Genomic DNA, 17,191 nt, shown 5'->3' with positions numbered 1-17,191 from the left:
ATGGGGAGAAGATTTAAGATGTTTACAATCACATATAACATTCGGCAAATTTCAAAAATTGAGTCATATAAAAGCTAATAATTTGCTTTTTGTGGTTACTGGGAATAAAATGGTTAACTATGAAACTATATTGAAGCAGAGAACTAAAAATAAATGAAAATAGTACATATGTGAGTAGTGAAACATTAAAATAAAAAAGGAAAGAACATTTGGAAGAGGGTGTTGTGCTATGTAACTTTTGAAAAGATTGTTTTCCTGCAAGCAGAAGGCAGCTCTGCTCGATAATGCCAGAAGATTAGCGAGATAGAGGCTGCTCAGTGTGGACGCTACATCCGATGACCTCACTGGCCAAGCATGGGGGCTGACCCCGCTGTGAAAAACTCGCTGAGTACGTGTGTGTGTGTGTACTCTTATCTGCCACTTATCAGTCGCCAAAGGGGGGGGGTTGTCAAACATGGAAAAATCCTCACGCGAGACAGAGGACATTTGTTATCGTAATACAGAACTACCAAAACTACTCCAGGACAGGTTCACACTGCCAAAGCAGAGTTGAAAAGTGTTTTGTTATAGGTGACACAGCATGACATTTTTTTTTTTTTGATAATCCAGGAAGCTCCTAAACTGCATTGCTCAATCGATGATATGTTTGTTGGCATTTCAAAAATGTTTACACAAGTGGAAAAGTTCCCCTTTGAGTTGCCTTTTTTTCTGACAGTGCTGTGTTGCATACTGTTTTTGTTTTGTACCTACCTGGTAACTTCATGTATTTCCATGCAATTTATTCCCCAAAAAGAAAAACAAACAGTTAATTCTGGAATGCTCACGTAGGTGAAATTAGCCAATGTTTGACATTTTGGGGAATTTTTTTTCCACTCTAACACTTCTGGGGCATTCCTGGTTAAAGCTTTAAATGTATCGTGTCAAGTCGTGTTTACCTGTGCCTGTTTTGACTGGTTATGGACAGGGAGTCATGTTCCGAGGAAAGCGCCAGATGTGATCCGAATCGTCTCGCGTCGGCTGTTTTCTTCCCTGCAAATGACACGGGGAAATAGGTACGTAAAAAGGCTCAAAGTTGTCTACAGTGCGTCGGGCATCTTAACTGTCTACCTTGTCTGTAGTCTGGATCAGAAGAGGCAACCGAGGGGCTTTCACTGGAGGAACTGTAATCACTGTGGTGCCGGTGGTGGGTGAGATTTGGTTCTGAGAAAGGAAAAATGACAGAAATTAACCAGCATCAAAGAAGAGAGACCAGCTTTTTCCTTGAAAACACACACAGGTTTGTTTTTTTTCTAGAAAGGTGGTTGGTTAAATAAAACAATATATCCTGCTCTCACAGGTTTCTCATCATTATGTTGGTATACATCAACAATGGAGGAAGCGCTTAAACATGCATGCCTGTCATGCGACGTCTCGCTCCACCGGCTGAGCGTGTAGTGCACATCTGGTACATATCTAAGTGAAACAAACTCATCTCGAATGACTTTGTTAAAACTTGAAAGTCCTGCTCCTCAGTATCACTTAGCTAGCTTAAATGCGTGGCGTTCCCAAGTCATTGCTCAAGTTTTTTGGGTTTTGTTGACATCACATCTTCTCTTGTGAGATCCTTGAATCTCACTAGCAAGGACGCCAAACTCAAAGACAGACAATTCATTCTTTTCTGTTTAATCACCGACTGCTGCTTGGACAAGCACAATTACTACAAACATTGCTAACTGCTACTTCTTTTAGCAGAACCACCAACACTACTACTTTGAACACCACTACCATGACAACTCCAAGTAACACTACTACCACAATTACTTTCCTTAAAACTACTACAAAGAACCCAAACAAGATAGTTGCCAATAAAAGTTCAAATACTGTAATTAAGTCTTGCAGAACATCAGCCACTCCAAACTGTAAAATAGAATTCGTCTCAGCCTAATGTCACGTCCATTAAACAAAGATTTATTACAGCTCGTCGCTTTCAAGAGCTGCGAGATTAAAAAACAAAAAACAAAACTGTACTTTGTACCAAAATCAGTACAGTATAGTATGCTTGAATAAACACGGCCTTTTTGAGCTGCGTGCCAAACTAATGCCTACTTTTCATTATGGGAACATTCTGCCCGTTAAATCAGAAATTTGATGCGGGGAGGTCAAATTGGCTCCCCCCCTTAGTGTAAAGTTAAATATAGCAAATTGGTTTCTTTGTAAAACACTTATGAGCCCTTGCAGCATCTGTTCAAGACATACAAGTGCAAAAAACACTCCAATCTTTCCATGGGGGTCAGCATGCCACACTGCCAGACAATTAGTCAAATTTGACTTGTTGGACAAAAGTACCTTTAATCAAGGTTCCCTGTTCCGTAGTGTTGTCCTAAATGGAGCAGCCACTGCTCTTAGCCACATGACCTGCTGCCTAGTGCCGGAAAAGTCCAATAACCTTTGGAATTCCCTCATCCGCTACACATGACTCCAATTATAGAGTCCAGATTTGTTGGAACAGATTGAAGCACCTTGTGTTGAGGTGGTGTAAGATGAAAGCGACCAGGTATAAACATGCCCATGCGCACACACAATGTTTAGTCCAGAGTGAGCCACACACACATGTTCAGACAGACTTCATGCACTGTGCATGGGGGTGAAACCTGAGAGCACTGACCACTGCTGCGCCATCACTTTCCTGCAGGAAACAAGAGAGAGGAGTGAGAGGAGGAGAAGGAAGAAGAAGCCAAGGAACACATCCCCCCCCCCTGCAAAAAGCCCCATTCACACCACGCTCAAGATGGAATAAGACATATTTGAGCTGGCTCGATCCACACGTTTATCATATCAGTCACAGCCTTACGTTGAAATGCTATGTTAGCATTGCCAAGGTTCTAACAAATTGTTGAAAAATGTTTTCAGGAGTGGCGGCGTGCAAAGAATTTTGGGATGAAGGACAGCGATAGAGCCTTCCTTCCACCTTGACAGGTTGAAATATTCCACAGCCATTCTCTCACATTTTTTTTTTTTTAAAAAAAAAGGGGGAATTTTTGAATTTTGGCAACTTTTGACAATAGTACCAAGTTACAACTCTATAAAGCAAACTATGTGCAAAGGAGGAAGAGGAGAGTGGAGAAAGGGAGGGACAGAAGTAGAAGCCACAGATGTGGAAGAAAAGGACGGCTCTGCGTTGCGGCTCCAGTGCGCCGAAAATAGCTGCCTGAGCACAGGGAGGAGGAGGAGAAGGACGAGCGGCAACGAAGGCTGTTCATGTTATTATGAAAAGAGAGAAGAATGAAATCTCTAAATGGGCAGCAGACGTCTTTGTCCACATGTGACTCAGCCCAGCTGGTTGGCGGAAACTTCACAAAGAACTTCTTAGTAAATGCTGAGAAAAAAAAAAAAAGTTCAACACTCCCGCTTCGACAATTGAGCTGTTTGTGCTTGAGAGGTTGCGGCCCAAATTGTGCAATTCACAAGAATATGCAGCGTTGACGAAAAAAACAAAAACAAAAAAACATAAGGGGGGGAGCGGCGTAGACACGCTACATGTACATGTATGACACAGTGTGGTAGGCTAGAATTAAGCAAGCCTGTAATTAGAAGGAGCAACTTGGACAGCTCCGTGCGAGTGACTCACACAAAGTCAACTTAAATTTACAACAAAAAAAAAATGAGCGTGCGGCAGTTAAAGATGGACGTCCCCTTCTGGTGTAATTTTCACCTCCCCTTTGGCGCTGCCACGCAGTCTCTTCTTTTATGGCCTGGTGAAAGCGAAATATGGGCCAGTCTGCATTGGTTTTGTTTGAATGAGGACTCCTCATCAGTTCTATGACAAAAATATTGACCAATTTGCACTCTTAATGAACCAGGCATAGTTTTGCTCTTGCGCAATACCAAGAAGTACAGTGAACATCCTGTATGCTAGATGGCGTAATCCTTTCAAGTCAAAGGCAACATGACGTGATGAGACTTGAGTCACATGATTAACCTGGAAGATTTCTCTCGATGAAACAGCATTGTTTTGTTCCGGTTGAGCAACGTTTCGTGGTGTGACTATGATAGGTGCGTCGGTGTATCATGATGACAGAAATGGTGCATTGTTAGGGGCTGTTGTATGAGTCATGATCCAATATTAAACATCAGGAAAGACCTGATTTTAAAGCCCCGAGTGTAAATGTATGAAATGCTTATTACTGCACTCTAAATGGAGATCAATGAAAATGGCAGCTTCAAAACAAAATCTCTGACTTCCTGTGTGCTTCCGGGAATGAGTTCTTGAGGATTAGTTACGAGTCTAGTTATGATAGACTTGCCAACCAAATTTCATGCTGCTAAATTGAACCAGCTTCAGGGTAGTTAGATTTCTTAAGTCTGGAACTCAACAAGCATTGCTTGATTGATTACGTGTGACTTGAGCGGGTCCGACTTAATTTCCTAGCAATTATTGTTACTGAAGTTCAAGATGATGGACTCACCATCAACGGCTTGTCGCAGTATTTGCAGCTTCCTCTGTCGCTCCTTGATGAGGTCATAGGTACCGGGCAGGCCTGAGTTGACTGACGGGGTAGAGAGGTGATGATTCCGGCTTTTTAAAGCAACAAGATCAAAACAACGAGAGTCCCTTTCTCTGGATGGGTTGAATGGCGATTTGGTCCTGCCGACTGTTTGCGTGCTCAACGCGTTGCTGCCTCGCCGCGCGTCCTCCAGAGCTCCGAAACGAAGGGCCTCGGGGTCGATGCAGGCCAAGTCCACGGAGGACGCCCAGGACTTCCTGGTCTGAACTGCCCTCAGGTCTGTGGGGTGAAAGGGTAAAGACCTGCGGTCCAGCTCTACGGGTCGGCCTTTTTGCTGGGGGTGAAGGGGGTGCAGGTAGGGGTAGGTGTGCTGGTGGTGGAGTGAGACGAGCGCGGAGCACAGTTCACCGGGACAATCAGAGTCAGGGTGATAGTCACAGTGGGGGTACTGGAGGGCGGCCCCTTCATCCCCCCTCATGTTGTCGTGCACCGACAGGGATCCCATGGAGCGACTGAGACCCCGGTTGAGAGAGCTCTGCTCCTGAGACCTGGCCCGGTAGCGCTCCAGCACCCTGGGGGCCGCACTCCTTCCTAGAAAGTCATCAAAAGAAAAGGTTCACTTCGAAATCAAACAAGTTCTCAAAATACTCACAGTTTCACATATTCACCACAGATATTAAAGCAGAGAAAAAGGGTTAGGGAGGAACCTCCACAGTCGAATGCGCTGAAAAGCTGGCTTTACTTTCGCTAAAAGTAAGCCAGAGATTTTAGCTAAGTGAGCACTCAAAAGATTCACTCTTCAAACAAGCTTTTTCTTTCACGTTTGTCATGTTTTTATTTTGGGTGTATCACAGATGGCAAAATGAAGAATGCGAGTGAGACCTCATTCAAGACTCCATACTTTGTAGTGCTGCTGTTTTGGTTAGCCACTGACGTTTCTAGATGAGGAAAAAATTGCTCCTCAACATTATAAATGAGCTTTTCAAATGTCATCGTTTATTCTCAAAATTGTGAAATAAAAAATGATTTCAAGGCATGCTTTTACACAAGGGATTACACTGTAGAGACTGTTTAAATGCCTTGATAAGAGCTGCTGTTTTGGTTAGTAACAGAGTCTGCATGGGCCTAAGAAGGATAGCGTCTAATTGGGGTAATTACGTCTTACAGTAATTACATAACTCTCTATTCCAGTTCCTGAAGTATCTTGAAAAGTAAAGCAGTAAAAAGTATGTTGTTGAGCAGGATTCCTCAAACTTGCTGTTAGAAAGTTTGGTCTTCGCAAGAACATAGAAGAGTACTAGAAAAGCCCCAAAACAGAATCGAATTCATTCTTAAGGTCAATCGAAAACAGCCATTCATACATAGAAGGGGAAGTTGCTGCCTGAGAAGCAAGACACTAAAAATCTAAATGAGATTCTTTCCCCTGCAGCTGCCCACTGTTCATTCACAGAAACAAAACATGGACACAAACAGCAGAGCAACAGGAGCAGCAGCGGCTTCGGGGCTCTTCAAAATATGCATCTCTAATCAATGCCATGCCACGCTTACATAATCGGGACGGCGGCCATGTTTGCACGCTCCCTCTCCCTTTTCTGTGGGCCTGGAAACATGTTCTCAGAAAACCACCGGGAGGATTTGGTCATACTTTCCGAAATCGAAGCCTGATCCTGAACGGTCCTCGAAAACTTGCACTCGCTTTTGCGTGGAAAGTGAGGATGCAACTGGCAAAAGCGCAACTCAACTGTGATTTGTCCATAGAGTATGTTTAGGTTATTAATGGATTATAGAGCCTCTTTTTTTTTGCTCATCTATGTTGACGTTACCTGAAGGCAAGCCTTTCCCTCTCAGCCTCTCCCGAATTTCCTTACTCCGCTCAGGCAGAGACTCTCTGTCAGTTAGCAGACCGTCCAGCTAAGGGCAAACAAAAACACAAATATATTATTCATTTTTTAATGTTTACTGCAGACCACGAAATTAAATCATGACATCATTGAAGGAGGTCATAGGATAACAGTATGTTAGCTACATGCTAATATTGGCTGCAAACTCCTGAAACCAATTTCTTTAAAAAAAAAAAAAATTGTAAACATGTGGGCAAGGTCATTTCATGACATGATGATTCATGTTGATAAATCCAGATCAAGCTTTGCACTGCGGTGTTTGTTGGCTGGTTTTCAGCTATGTAAAACACATGTTATCCCAGGTAAGGCAGTGAGAAATTGTCTCATCACTAAATAACACGGAAGATAAACTTGACAAATTTGCGACATGCTAAAAATAGCTGTAAAATAGTGAAACTAAATTCTTACACAGGATTCCACAACAACTTTCGCTTTCTGTTAATGCTAAGTTATTATAAACATGGAAGTTACAATTTTTGTGAGCAAGCCTCCAAAGAGAGAAAGCTAACATTTCCTGCTACGTCTTCAATTGTGGATCTGATTCCAATTAAATGAGAGATTATTGAAATAAATGATATTTTCTGAATATCATGGAGGACCGTATGGTCGCAGCTGCTTTGACAAAGAACATACCTGGGAAAGGCTCCCGAGTACCAAGCGGACCAGCTTCCGAACATACGAAAACGGAGGGTCACAGGTGGAGTTTCGAATATGTTTGCTGCAGATGTCCAGCACCGTGCGCAGTGACATTCGGCTCACTGTGACATCGTCGCACATGTTGAGGAGCAGGCTGTTCAGGTGTTCCCCCAACTTCATGGGCTGGATGGAGACAAAAAAGTCAAAAGTTACAACACAAACTGATGAGGAAGTGATAGTGTGTCATCAAGCGGCCGCAGTTCACCTGGCTTTGGGGTATCTCATAGTCGGCTCCCCAATAAAGGGTCATCCCCAAAGAGTACATGTGCATCTGCGTCAGAGAAGAGTTGTGTTTGTAAGAAGAACAACAAAAGACCACAAAAAACATGAGGTCACACAAGAGCTAAATAAAAGTGTCAAATTCTAGCTATTTTGGAAGTGCACGAGTCTCAAAACGGAAATGGAGGACATTTTTCCCCTCACTTTCTTTCTCCTGTTACTCGGCACTGGGAAGAAAATTTACTTCCCCTCAATGTTAGTCTTGGTAAGAGAAAGAATAACTTTGTGATGGCCAAGAAATGCAACATAACTTTTCAAGGCCGGGGCATACTTTCTGAAAATGTTGACATTGAATAAAAACAGCAACACGAAAGGTGCATTGAGAAAAAAAACTTGGAGCTCACTGCAAGTGATAATGAGTGTGGATTAGAGTTTCAAGCCCTGAAAAAAAAAAAACAAAAAAAAAAAACCTTCAGGCTCGAGCAGCGACGGGACCAGTGGTGGAAAACTGACTCAGCGAAAAAGTGTGTTGAGGTCTGCGGGACCGTGCCGGAGAGGGGAATGCAGTTATACAAGCTTTCAGCTCCTCTACCGGAGGCAAACACTCTAACAGAGGGGTGTGTGGTTTAAAAAACAAAACAAGACATTGCAGTCAACTGTTACAAATGCACAAAATTGGCCAAGTCTTATCGGCCAAGGAAACAGATTTGTAAATTGTGTGCTCAAAATAAACTAGCCCCCGCAACTCAGGCCTCGCAGGGCAGTAAGACGCTATAGTGTTTACCCAAAACAATCAACGAGGGAAGAAGAATCAACAGAATCATTACAAATATATCATCAAATATTGCTAATAACTTTTTTGAAAAATTAAAATGAAAGCTCAATGTTAAAATAATTCGGCCAGCCGTGGCCCCGCCCCCTCGCCGCAACCCATAGAGGCTCAGTCGCTTCTAAGAAGTCTAAGGTCAATGAACTTCCTCGTTCAGCCTTTTAAGATTGAAACTGTATCCACTTGTGTTATGAGTCATTAAACGTGAAGGTGCTTTGAGGGAATTTCACCAAAGAAGCTTCATAAAAAAAAAAATAAGAAGAAGAAACTTTAGTGGTTAAGTAGTAAAACGTTTGAAATATAATCCATCTGTGGTGGCACATGCCAAACACTCACTTACTCACAGTGTTTGTTCGGGCTTCTGACGTGATGACTGGAATCCTAAACACCAAAAGAATTCCAAAGCAAATGTTTTTGTACCTTTTCTATGTCAGAGACAGAAGTCAGGGTGTTTCCCTCCAGGACTTCAGGGGCGGTGAAGGCTCTCAGGTCCTGCTGAGTGACGTACTCATCTGTGAAGGAGATGTTGCCTGAAGGCATGAGCAGGAGAGACCACGGGGAGATGATGAAGCCCATCGCGGAAGGATCTGAGGAGGGAGGGGAGAGGTGGGGCACACAATTGGGAGATAAAATCAGGAAGCATCCAATTAGGTCAATTCCAAGCTGTTGGAATAATAACGTAAATCACTAGATTGTCACATTAAATCTCAAACATTTGTAGCCTGGATGAGACTTCGGAGTAAATTCAAGATGGTGGAAGTAAACAAACAAGCTGCAAGAAAATAGCTGTTGCAGCACAGAGGCGCAGAGGAACGGCCTTCGGGAGAAATGTACTTTTTCCGACCGAGCCGCAACCAGCGCCACGGTCAGAGCGCGCTTTAAAAATATACAAAGGAATGTTTGAGCAGCGCTGTAAAATTCTTTTCTTCCAAGTGATACAAAAAACCCAGGAGAGGCGCAGTATGAACTTAAAACATTTTCTTTCCAAAAGCTGGAATTTGCTATGTAAATAGATGTTTCCTGTTCAGAACTAGAGCGATCGTTCTTTCGGGTGGAAGAAAAAAAAAAAAAAAAAAAAAGACTGCAGCTTGTCCTAAAACAATGCACTCTGTCATTGTGAGAAGAGGCCATCTGACAAGCAGTTTTATCTCGTACTAAATGTTTCAATGTTGTCATGTCGTTTGACAGAAGGTCCTGTCCAAGCACTGAACACAAACCTGTGCAACGAAACAGCAAAAAACATAACACACCCAAAAATGAAAGCACACAAGAGCATCACAAATGGTCACATAAAGTTCAACTACCAGCACAAAACAGATAAAGGTCAACTAGTACAAGAAAATCCTTTTTGTATAAACATTGTAACAGTACTGTGGTTTACATACAAGTCAATAGAAATAACAGCCATTGTTCAACAAGGTGAGTCATGCACAAACGGAACCCAACCTCGGTATTAACTAATACATGAAAAATAATAATAATACTAAAATAAAAAATAAAAATACAAGATAATTAGGGATCTGAATGTGCAATGTTATTGATGTCACTATATAAGTAGCTTGTACTTGTTCATAACTGATTGTTGAAGACCTATTCTCAACTCCAAGTACACATACAGTGCATGTACGCTTGAGTGAGCATCAGTTCCTGTCGACTCCAACTGGCAGTAAAACGGAACAATCAGCGCATTGTGTGAAAACAGTAGGGAGACAATCTAATGATGTCAATATATGCCGCGCATCTGATCTCACAAAGGAAAAATGCCAAAATTGCATTTTATCAAAGTACCGGTTTTTCTAGCCAGTATAAATAATGTACTGGTATTTTTATCTTATTCACTGCTAGCTCAGTACAAATGCTTGACGTCTACTTGCGTCAATGGTAGTGAATGAATTAAATTGGTGTTTCAAATGCATTGTACTATTTTAGCTGTATTACTGTAACAGAGAATAGCACATTCCCTGTTCTTCACATGAAGGCCTGAGTTCACTCAAGGTACGATGTTTTCCTCTCACATTCCAAAAACATTTTTTTTAGATTAACTGAAAACACGAAAATGTGGATGACAGTGAGGTTTTTTTTTTTTTTTGGGTCTATATCAGTCCGGGATGTAGCCCGTCCTCACCCAAAGTCAGCTGTTGAGTAGTTTAGGAAATGGATGGACAGATAACAATTTTTTTTTTAAAAACCTTTAGGTTTTACAGATTAAGACTGTTTAAAGAATAAATAAATAAATAAAAACATTGCGTTTAAAATGAATAAAGGGATTATTTCATACATCAATTCCCTGATACCTTGATTTTTTTTGGTAACACTTCTGATCGGATTTTTAAAATTTCCCTCAGTTATTAATTTTTATTTACACTTAAATAAACTCTGATTGGAACATATTTGTTAACATTAATTCCAATAGTAATTTTAAATTGCATCCCAAAAGGCCAATCCGGTCCTTCAAAGAACCACAACGTTATCGGGGAAGTAAAAAATGTGAGCACGGTCCCCTTGACGTAAAAACACCACCTCAGCGTAAAACAGGCCACACTGATAAAACGAGTAAAAACTCCACGGTACTCAGCGGAAAGCAGCCAGCTGAGTACTGTGCTGTATTATACTGAAAGTCTGGAGGGAAAGAAAGTCAGGCTGGTTAAGGGCAGACGCTGATGAAACTGAATCTTTGCAGACTCATCAAAACCAGGCCAAGTGTGCCAACATAATCAGGTGCGGCGGAGTTTCATACGAGAAGACCGGGTGGCACCACCTTGAGATTTTTTTTTTCTTTTTTTTTTTTAAACATCAACAGAGAGAGGAGAGCCCTGTGGTGCCCGCTGACTCATATCCTGCACAGTCTCCGGACTAAAAAATGTTTTGGTCCAATCCTGTCGGGCAGCATCCATTTTAGTTTAGCTGTCCTATTCAATTGATGTCTTAGTATAATGGGAGCAATTTGATAAATGTTTGTGCTTGAATGGGTAAATTGTAATTAAATTACAAATTTGTTTAACGTGAGAATACTTGGAGGTCAACCAAGACCGGATTGCAAGTTTTCATAGTAATGTAATTACAATATTTATGGCGAAAATAAGTGTGACTAACAGGCTCCATAGGGAGGGTTGCACTTTTAGCTTATTCTTAGCAATCTGTAATTATCCCGACAGGCATGGGATGGGTTTTTTTTTTTCGACGAGTGCAAACGAAGCAGGTAGAGAACAGCGAAAAATGGAAAATACGACTCAAGCCAGATAAGAGAATGAAGCCAAAAATTGTGCGGTCGACAGTTTTATGGACCACAGGGAACTCAACAAATAGAGAGGTTAGAACTGCGGCTCAATGCAAGTTAGAGTATGAAGATTGAGATATGCAATAAAAAAATAAAAATACAACGTTCATACCTTTGTGAAAAAGCTCCTGGAGGCTTTCGGCGCTCTGGCTCAGCACCGCCCAGACTTCCTCCTCCTGGAGCGGACCTCCTCGGACCTCCAAGGCTTCTGCCAGGGACACGTGCATCTTCCCTATAGCAGTAAGAAAAAAAAAACAAAAAAACAGCATGGTGATTTTATACCCTCTTCAACTTTGTGGTATAGTACGGAAGGAAGAAATGAAGCAATTGCTATTGTGCCAATGGCAGTCTTATTAAAAGTGCTGGAAATAGAATGACCGCAAGCAGATGTTAGATCATTGAGATAAAAAAAAAGAAAAAAAATGGACGCCTCGAAAGTCACAGATTAAACCACAATCGCACATAATGTCACGCCAGACACGGATAATATTGCTTTAACAAATCACCATGGAATCCACACAATCTTCCAAGACATCAGCGAGCCTCCGAAGGCCTTTGAAAATCTCAGCAAGCCTTGGGAGACCTCAGCAAATCTCACCAGACTCCAAAAAATCTTGCCAGTCGGAGATCTTAGAAAATCTCACGACCTCAGGAAAAAAAAAAAATTTAAGTCCTGAAGTGAACCACTTAATAAGTCATAGATTATCAAATGAATCAAACTACTTTGAAAATAATACTCTCCGACAACAAATTTTAATCAGAGCTGTCTTGATGTGTCCTTAAATATGATTCTGACGGTGATTTCCTAAATTCTCTGGTGACTTACAAGCAAGAAACAAATCTTCACCAAATCAAGCAGTCAATGTAATCAAGCAGTTCGGATCATTGGCTTCCAACAATACCTTCAAGTGTGCGTGCCACAACAAGCTTTGACTCCGACTGGCATGTATCAAACAAATGTCCTCAGGGCCGAGCGGCGCTTGAAGCTTTTCATCAAATTTTACAACTTTGTGAACATCATGATTTACGGGAAGTTTTTTTTATTCATATATTTATTTTTGATACATTTTTGTTTTGCAGCTGCCTGAGGATGGCCCTGGCATGCGAATTTTTTTTACGAGGCTTGCTAGCTTACCTACCGTAAGACTAGTTCAGCTCTAACTTTTTACGAGGGTAAAGAAAACGTAGCATTAACCCAGTGGTAATGAAGGCCCGATGCTATTTAGGGCGCCTGTTTCCAAAGCCCCCCTTCAATCATGAGCAGGGCCGCGGTCCAATGAGAGTCGAGCCGGCCTGCGCTGCGGCCCGGCTGCGGATAAAAACATTCCAGCGTGTTGAAACAACAAGGCCTGCCAAACAATCAAGTCTTCACAGCAGCGCTTGCCATTCTCACGGCTAATGGGTGAGATGGCGAGGAACCCGCTCGCCTCTCGCTGGCTTTCTCTTCTGGCTTGCGCAAGAGAATGGATAACCTGCATTCCTGCATAAACATGGCAGGCCTATTGCGGCCGTACTCATTAACTCTTTTCTCCAAAGCAGGATAGAGAGAAAGGGAGCCTGTTTCATAGTTATCCCAACCTCTAATCAGTCTGCTGACCCACTTTGGGGATTTCTGCTATGCTTTTTTTTTTTGGAGCCAACTTTTGCTCTCTTATTGCTATGTTCTTGTCAAGAAGAGGCTGGCTTGGTCATACTTGGCATTTAATTGCATTGTCTAGATGGAGACAAACCAAAAAACACATTAGACAATTACGTCTTTCATCCCTCAGATAAATTGCGACTAAATTAAGAGCGTCTCTGCATGTTGCAGCCAACTAGTGCAGTCCAATATGTCTCAACTGAGTCATTGGAAATTAAGGCAGTCAAGCAGTTTTCAAAATAGAGTCCAAAAATGGCATTATTATTATTATTATTATCAGATTGTTTATGAACTAGTCTCGAGTAAACAGCCCTCGAGTCCACTGCTTTCAGATGCTTGACCACGGTCACAAGGATTTAAAAGAAACTAATCCTGGAAACGTGATAGGGCCTTTTACCCCATGAAGTTTTTTCCTTTCCTCCCACCTTCCGACCTGTGACAAGGATCACAAAACCAAATATTTCACTTTACGTAACTAAAAGAACATTTTTCTGTTGTTCATTCATAATGTTACCAGAAAGCAACGCCAAATTCCGCAAAGAACGATTCTTAACGCATCAGACTGGAACGGAAATGTGTTCATATCCTTCAAATGTCAGAAGTGTGGTCTTGGCTGGCAAAGACATTTGCTGAGGTGAAACTCTTCCTGAAAGCGATTCGAGCCAGGAAAACAAGAACAAACTTAGAGTGAACCGCTTTTCCGAGAGTGACTTTGGAACAAAATGTGGCGGAACTTCGGATGCAGAACACACGATGACGACGCAGGCTTCCAAAAGATGATGCAAAGACTGTCTTCATAAACATGTGAGGGGATTTCAAGAATGGCTGCCCTGTTGAATGAAAAAAGCCCTTTCTACACTTCACTTTCTGTCGCTAAGAGTAATCACAGCTGTGTCTTGTGAGGTCAGGGCTCTTGTGGAGAAAACAGTAGCGGGAATTTAAAGGGGGGGGGGAGAAGAAGAAGAAGCAAGAAGTGGTGACTCAGAAATAGGAAAGCCCACAAGCTGGTTCACATTCATTACAGCCTACCTGCATGTACACATTGTTTCATTAGATCGGATGGGCACAGCGTTGTTCCAGTGACACAATTACACTATTTTTGCTTTCAAATAGCACAATTGAATTATGTGAAATGGCAATGGGGGGGAAGGGGGGGGGGGCTCAAGAAAAAAGAAACAATCTGATACCAGGTTTCTGCCAATGCAGAGAAAGATAGGATCGCATTGGTTTCTTTAAAACCTATTTATTCAAAAAAGTCGGGAATGTCCATCAATTGCATCCCTTAGCCTGGAAAACTATTCCAAACACTCGTGAACTTTGACCTGGGCAATTGTACCAATTGAATGGATTGAATGCTAATGATGGAGGAAGAGAATATTTGGAAACCTCGTTCTTCCCTACAAAGCCGCAGATTGCAATTGTCGGAATTTTTCCATTAAATTATCCATCCTTACTTTCCCCCTCAATGAGCAAAGTTGCAAAGCAGCCATAAAGTAAGTTATTTTCATGTTTTGTGCTCCACTCGGTGCAAACACCACCTTACTGAATATTTGACCAAAAAGACCTTGCTGTCATGTTTTGATTAAAATTAAATTGTTAATATTTAAGTCCAAAATGGACTAGATGCGCTCGTACCTCCTTTAGCAAGAAAGCAGCTAGCAAGGCGCTTAAAGGGGGGAAAAAAGTTTGAAGGTCGCGTTTCGGGGGAAAAAAAAGAGAATACTTCAAATGAAACTTACCAATGAACAGAAGCGCTACAAAAGAGACACGCCGGGGGTTAAATTTGATTCTCCGGGGGAGCTAGAAGACGTGCGCAGACGAACGGGACGAGACGCCATCCCATCCACAAAGCAACATCTTGGGGAGGGGAAAGAGCAGACAGGCAAGCGGGCGACAGGTTGCTCTCCTCAGTTAGACAGATAGGGATATCCCGCAAAAAAAGTTGCGCTCCCGGTTCCTCAAAGGCACCTTCTCGGTAACAAACTTTCAACGAGACGCGTATTATGGAGTTGAACCACCGCGCGTCACTCGCTCACGGCCGTCCGAGCAACCATAACTGCTGGGGGAAGCGATCGGACTAACTAACCCCTCCCTTCGCCCAGTTCGCGTGGGCTGACCGGCAGTAACCAGACACTTCTACCGAGTTCTTCCATTGGCCCTCCGGGTTCGTTGAAGTGTTACCATGGCGACACAAACACACAGAAGAACTGTCACATTAAACATTACCAACTTATAAGTTTCATATTTTTACAATGGTTTTTTTTTGTTTTTTACTGTATTTTTACAATCGTCAAATTTCGTTTTTATTGCTTCTATTTCAAAGAATCTCAGCCAGGCAATCAGGAAACGATTGAATGCGAAATACTTCCTTCCTCGTTTGTGCCGAACTACCACCGCACGCGTAATGCTGTCGCCTGTCGCCATCTAGAGACCTGTAGAGCTAATTACACCAGCCAATAATTATTTCCTCCTCCCATAATAAAGATTAATTTCTGCAGTCCTTGTTATGTTTATCAAGTTTGGTCCAACGTGACATGCATTTAATTTTGGACGAAAATAATGTAAAAAGAAGGAAAACGCCAATTAGGTTTAAAACCAGTAAAAAGCAGACACATTAAGGTAAACTTGCAAAAAAAAAAAAAAAAATGGATTGACCCATCAAGTGTGAATTAAACCCTGGTGCAAATCCATCACATTTTGTATTGGAGCAAATTTTACACGTCTTTGAAAAATATAAATCAAAGTGACGCATAAATTAGTTAATGTAATTGAAAACTGGATTATCCCTTTCCATCCCTGAGGCCCAGACGTCCACTTAGCTTGCCACCTGCCCTCTGGACCCCCCCCCCCCCCCCCCCCCCCACACACACACACACACACACACACGTACACACACAAAGTGTCCAGTTCTAGGATAAATCTGTGATTATTTTGCTTGGCAACATACTAGCCACATACATAAATGCATTTCTTGTAAGTGTTGAGAATCTGTGCCAATGAAGCCCGACCAGAGTGTCTCATGTCTCAAGGTTTGGGAAAATTTGCACTTGAAAGAGCATGGATGCCTGACGGAAATAAGGGGCACCAAGCAGGTTAAAGACAGCTCAGTCATTCGCAAAATTCCCTGGGGATCATTTTTGCCACCTTTGAAATATGTCACCTGGTAAGAAAGTGTCAAGACACTTTTAGATGCCATTTTGGTTCTCCTCTCCTTGTGGAACACTTTGTGAAACTCTAAAAGTTTGAAAGTATTGCCATAGCCTAGATGGCACATCAATGCATCATTTGTGCAGAACCAACATGAGGCGAGCATTGCTTTTACTACTTTCTATAAGCAGCTTACCTCACAGCAGAGAAGTCCACATCCAGACAGAGCAGTTGCTAATACAGCACACTCTCTTAATGAAGATGATTCATGCAGTAAGTACATCATCTCGTTCAGGAGTCTTCAAGAGGTGGACCTTGAGAAGCTTTGAAGTATCCTTAAGTAAAAGGTCAATGAGAGCAGGAGGCAGTTCCAAACGGCGGCTCTGGAAGGTTATTCTGACATCCTGGAAAGAAATTTAAGCAGACGATGTTCAATGGATGCAAGAATTATGAAGCTGCAATTAAATAAAAGATGTTTTTTTTTTTACTTCAAATAGCTTTTTTGATACACTTTTGATACAAATACAACCTGTGAACCATTTGCATTTTGATTTGTAAATTGGGTATTTGATATTTAATATTGATTCATTTGCATATCAAAGTGACAAACGCGCTATGAGGCGAACAGACGGACAAATAGACTGACTGACTGCTCGTTGGAATTGGACGGCACCAGTCGGTCTCCCTTCCTCCCTCTCGCGCACTGCTCGGCTTTGACGTCACATGAGCTCCTCTCCCGTTGCCATGGCAACCACTCCCCTCTACCTCCCACCCTCCCTCCCTTTATTCATCCCCCTCTCCCTCCTCTCCTACCCTCCCTCCCGGTGCACAATGGTACAGCCAGCATCTTGCAGCACAATGGTTGCAAGGTGTCGGTGAGCCGGGGAAGAGTGAATCAGCATCAGCTAATCTTCGCTTCTTGATTTTTGCTTTTTGTTTTTTCCTCAATCATTGCATTCAATTTTCATCTATATATATATATATTTTTTTTTTTTTGAA

General features: G+C 42.1%; 1 protein-coding gene across 8 annotated transcripts in view; it reads right to left on the bottom strand.

Annotated features, from left to right (window-relative positions):
* The window catches only part of ptpn13 (protein tyrosine phosphatase non-receptor type 13), a 46,399-nt gene that overhangs the window by 11,720 nt on the left and 17,488 nt on the right, over positions 1–17,191 (bottom strand). For 6 of the 8 annotated variants that reach the window (XM_085926433.1, XM_085926432.1, XM_085926438.1 and 3 more), the window contains exons 8-16: positions 16,389–16,596; positions 11,519–11,638; positions 8,550–8,716; positions 7,287–7,352; positions 7,019–7,204; positions 6,308–6,395; positions 4,446–5,075; positions 1,108–1,200; positions 936–1,029 (exon numbers count right to left, since the gene is read on the bottom strand). In XM_085926433.1, coding sequence (XP_085782559.1) covers positions 936–1,029; positions 1,108–1,200; positions 4,446–5,075; positions 6,308–6,395; positions 7,019–7,204; positions 7,287–7,352; positions 8,550–8,716; positions 11,519–11,633 — 1,439 coding nt within the window. In that variant the 5' untranslated portion in view covers positions 11,634–11,638; positions 16,389–16,596. Of the gene's footprint in view, positions 1–935; positions 1,030–1,107; positions 1,201–4,445; positions 5,076–6,307; positions 6,396–7,018; positions 7,205–7,286; positions 7,353–8,549; positions 8,717–11,518; positions 11,639–14,784; positions 15,156–16,388; positions 16,921–17,191 lie in introns of those variants that run through there. The other 2 variants (XM_085926436.1, XM_085926434.1) reach the window with 2 other exon arrangements.

The sequence above is a fragment of the Syngnathus leptorhynchus genome, chromosome 12 (genome assembly GCF_054491065.1).
Source record: "Syngnathus leptorhynchus isolate UIUO chromosome 12, UIUO_Slep, whole genome shotgun sequence".
In the NCBI taxonomy this organism is placed as follows: Eukaryota; Metazoa; Chordata; class Actinopteri; order Syngnathiformes; family Syngnathidae; genus Syngnathus; species Syngnathus leptorhynchus.
Note: the sequence above shows the minus strand (reverse complement) of the source record. Positions and strands in the feature narration are given on the sequence as shown.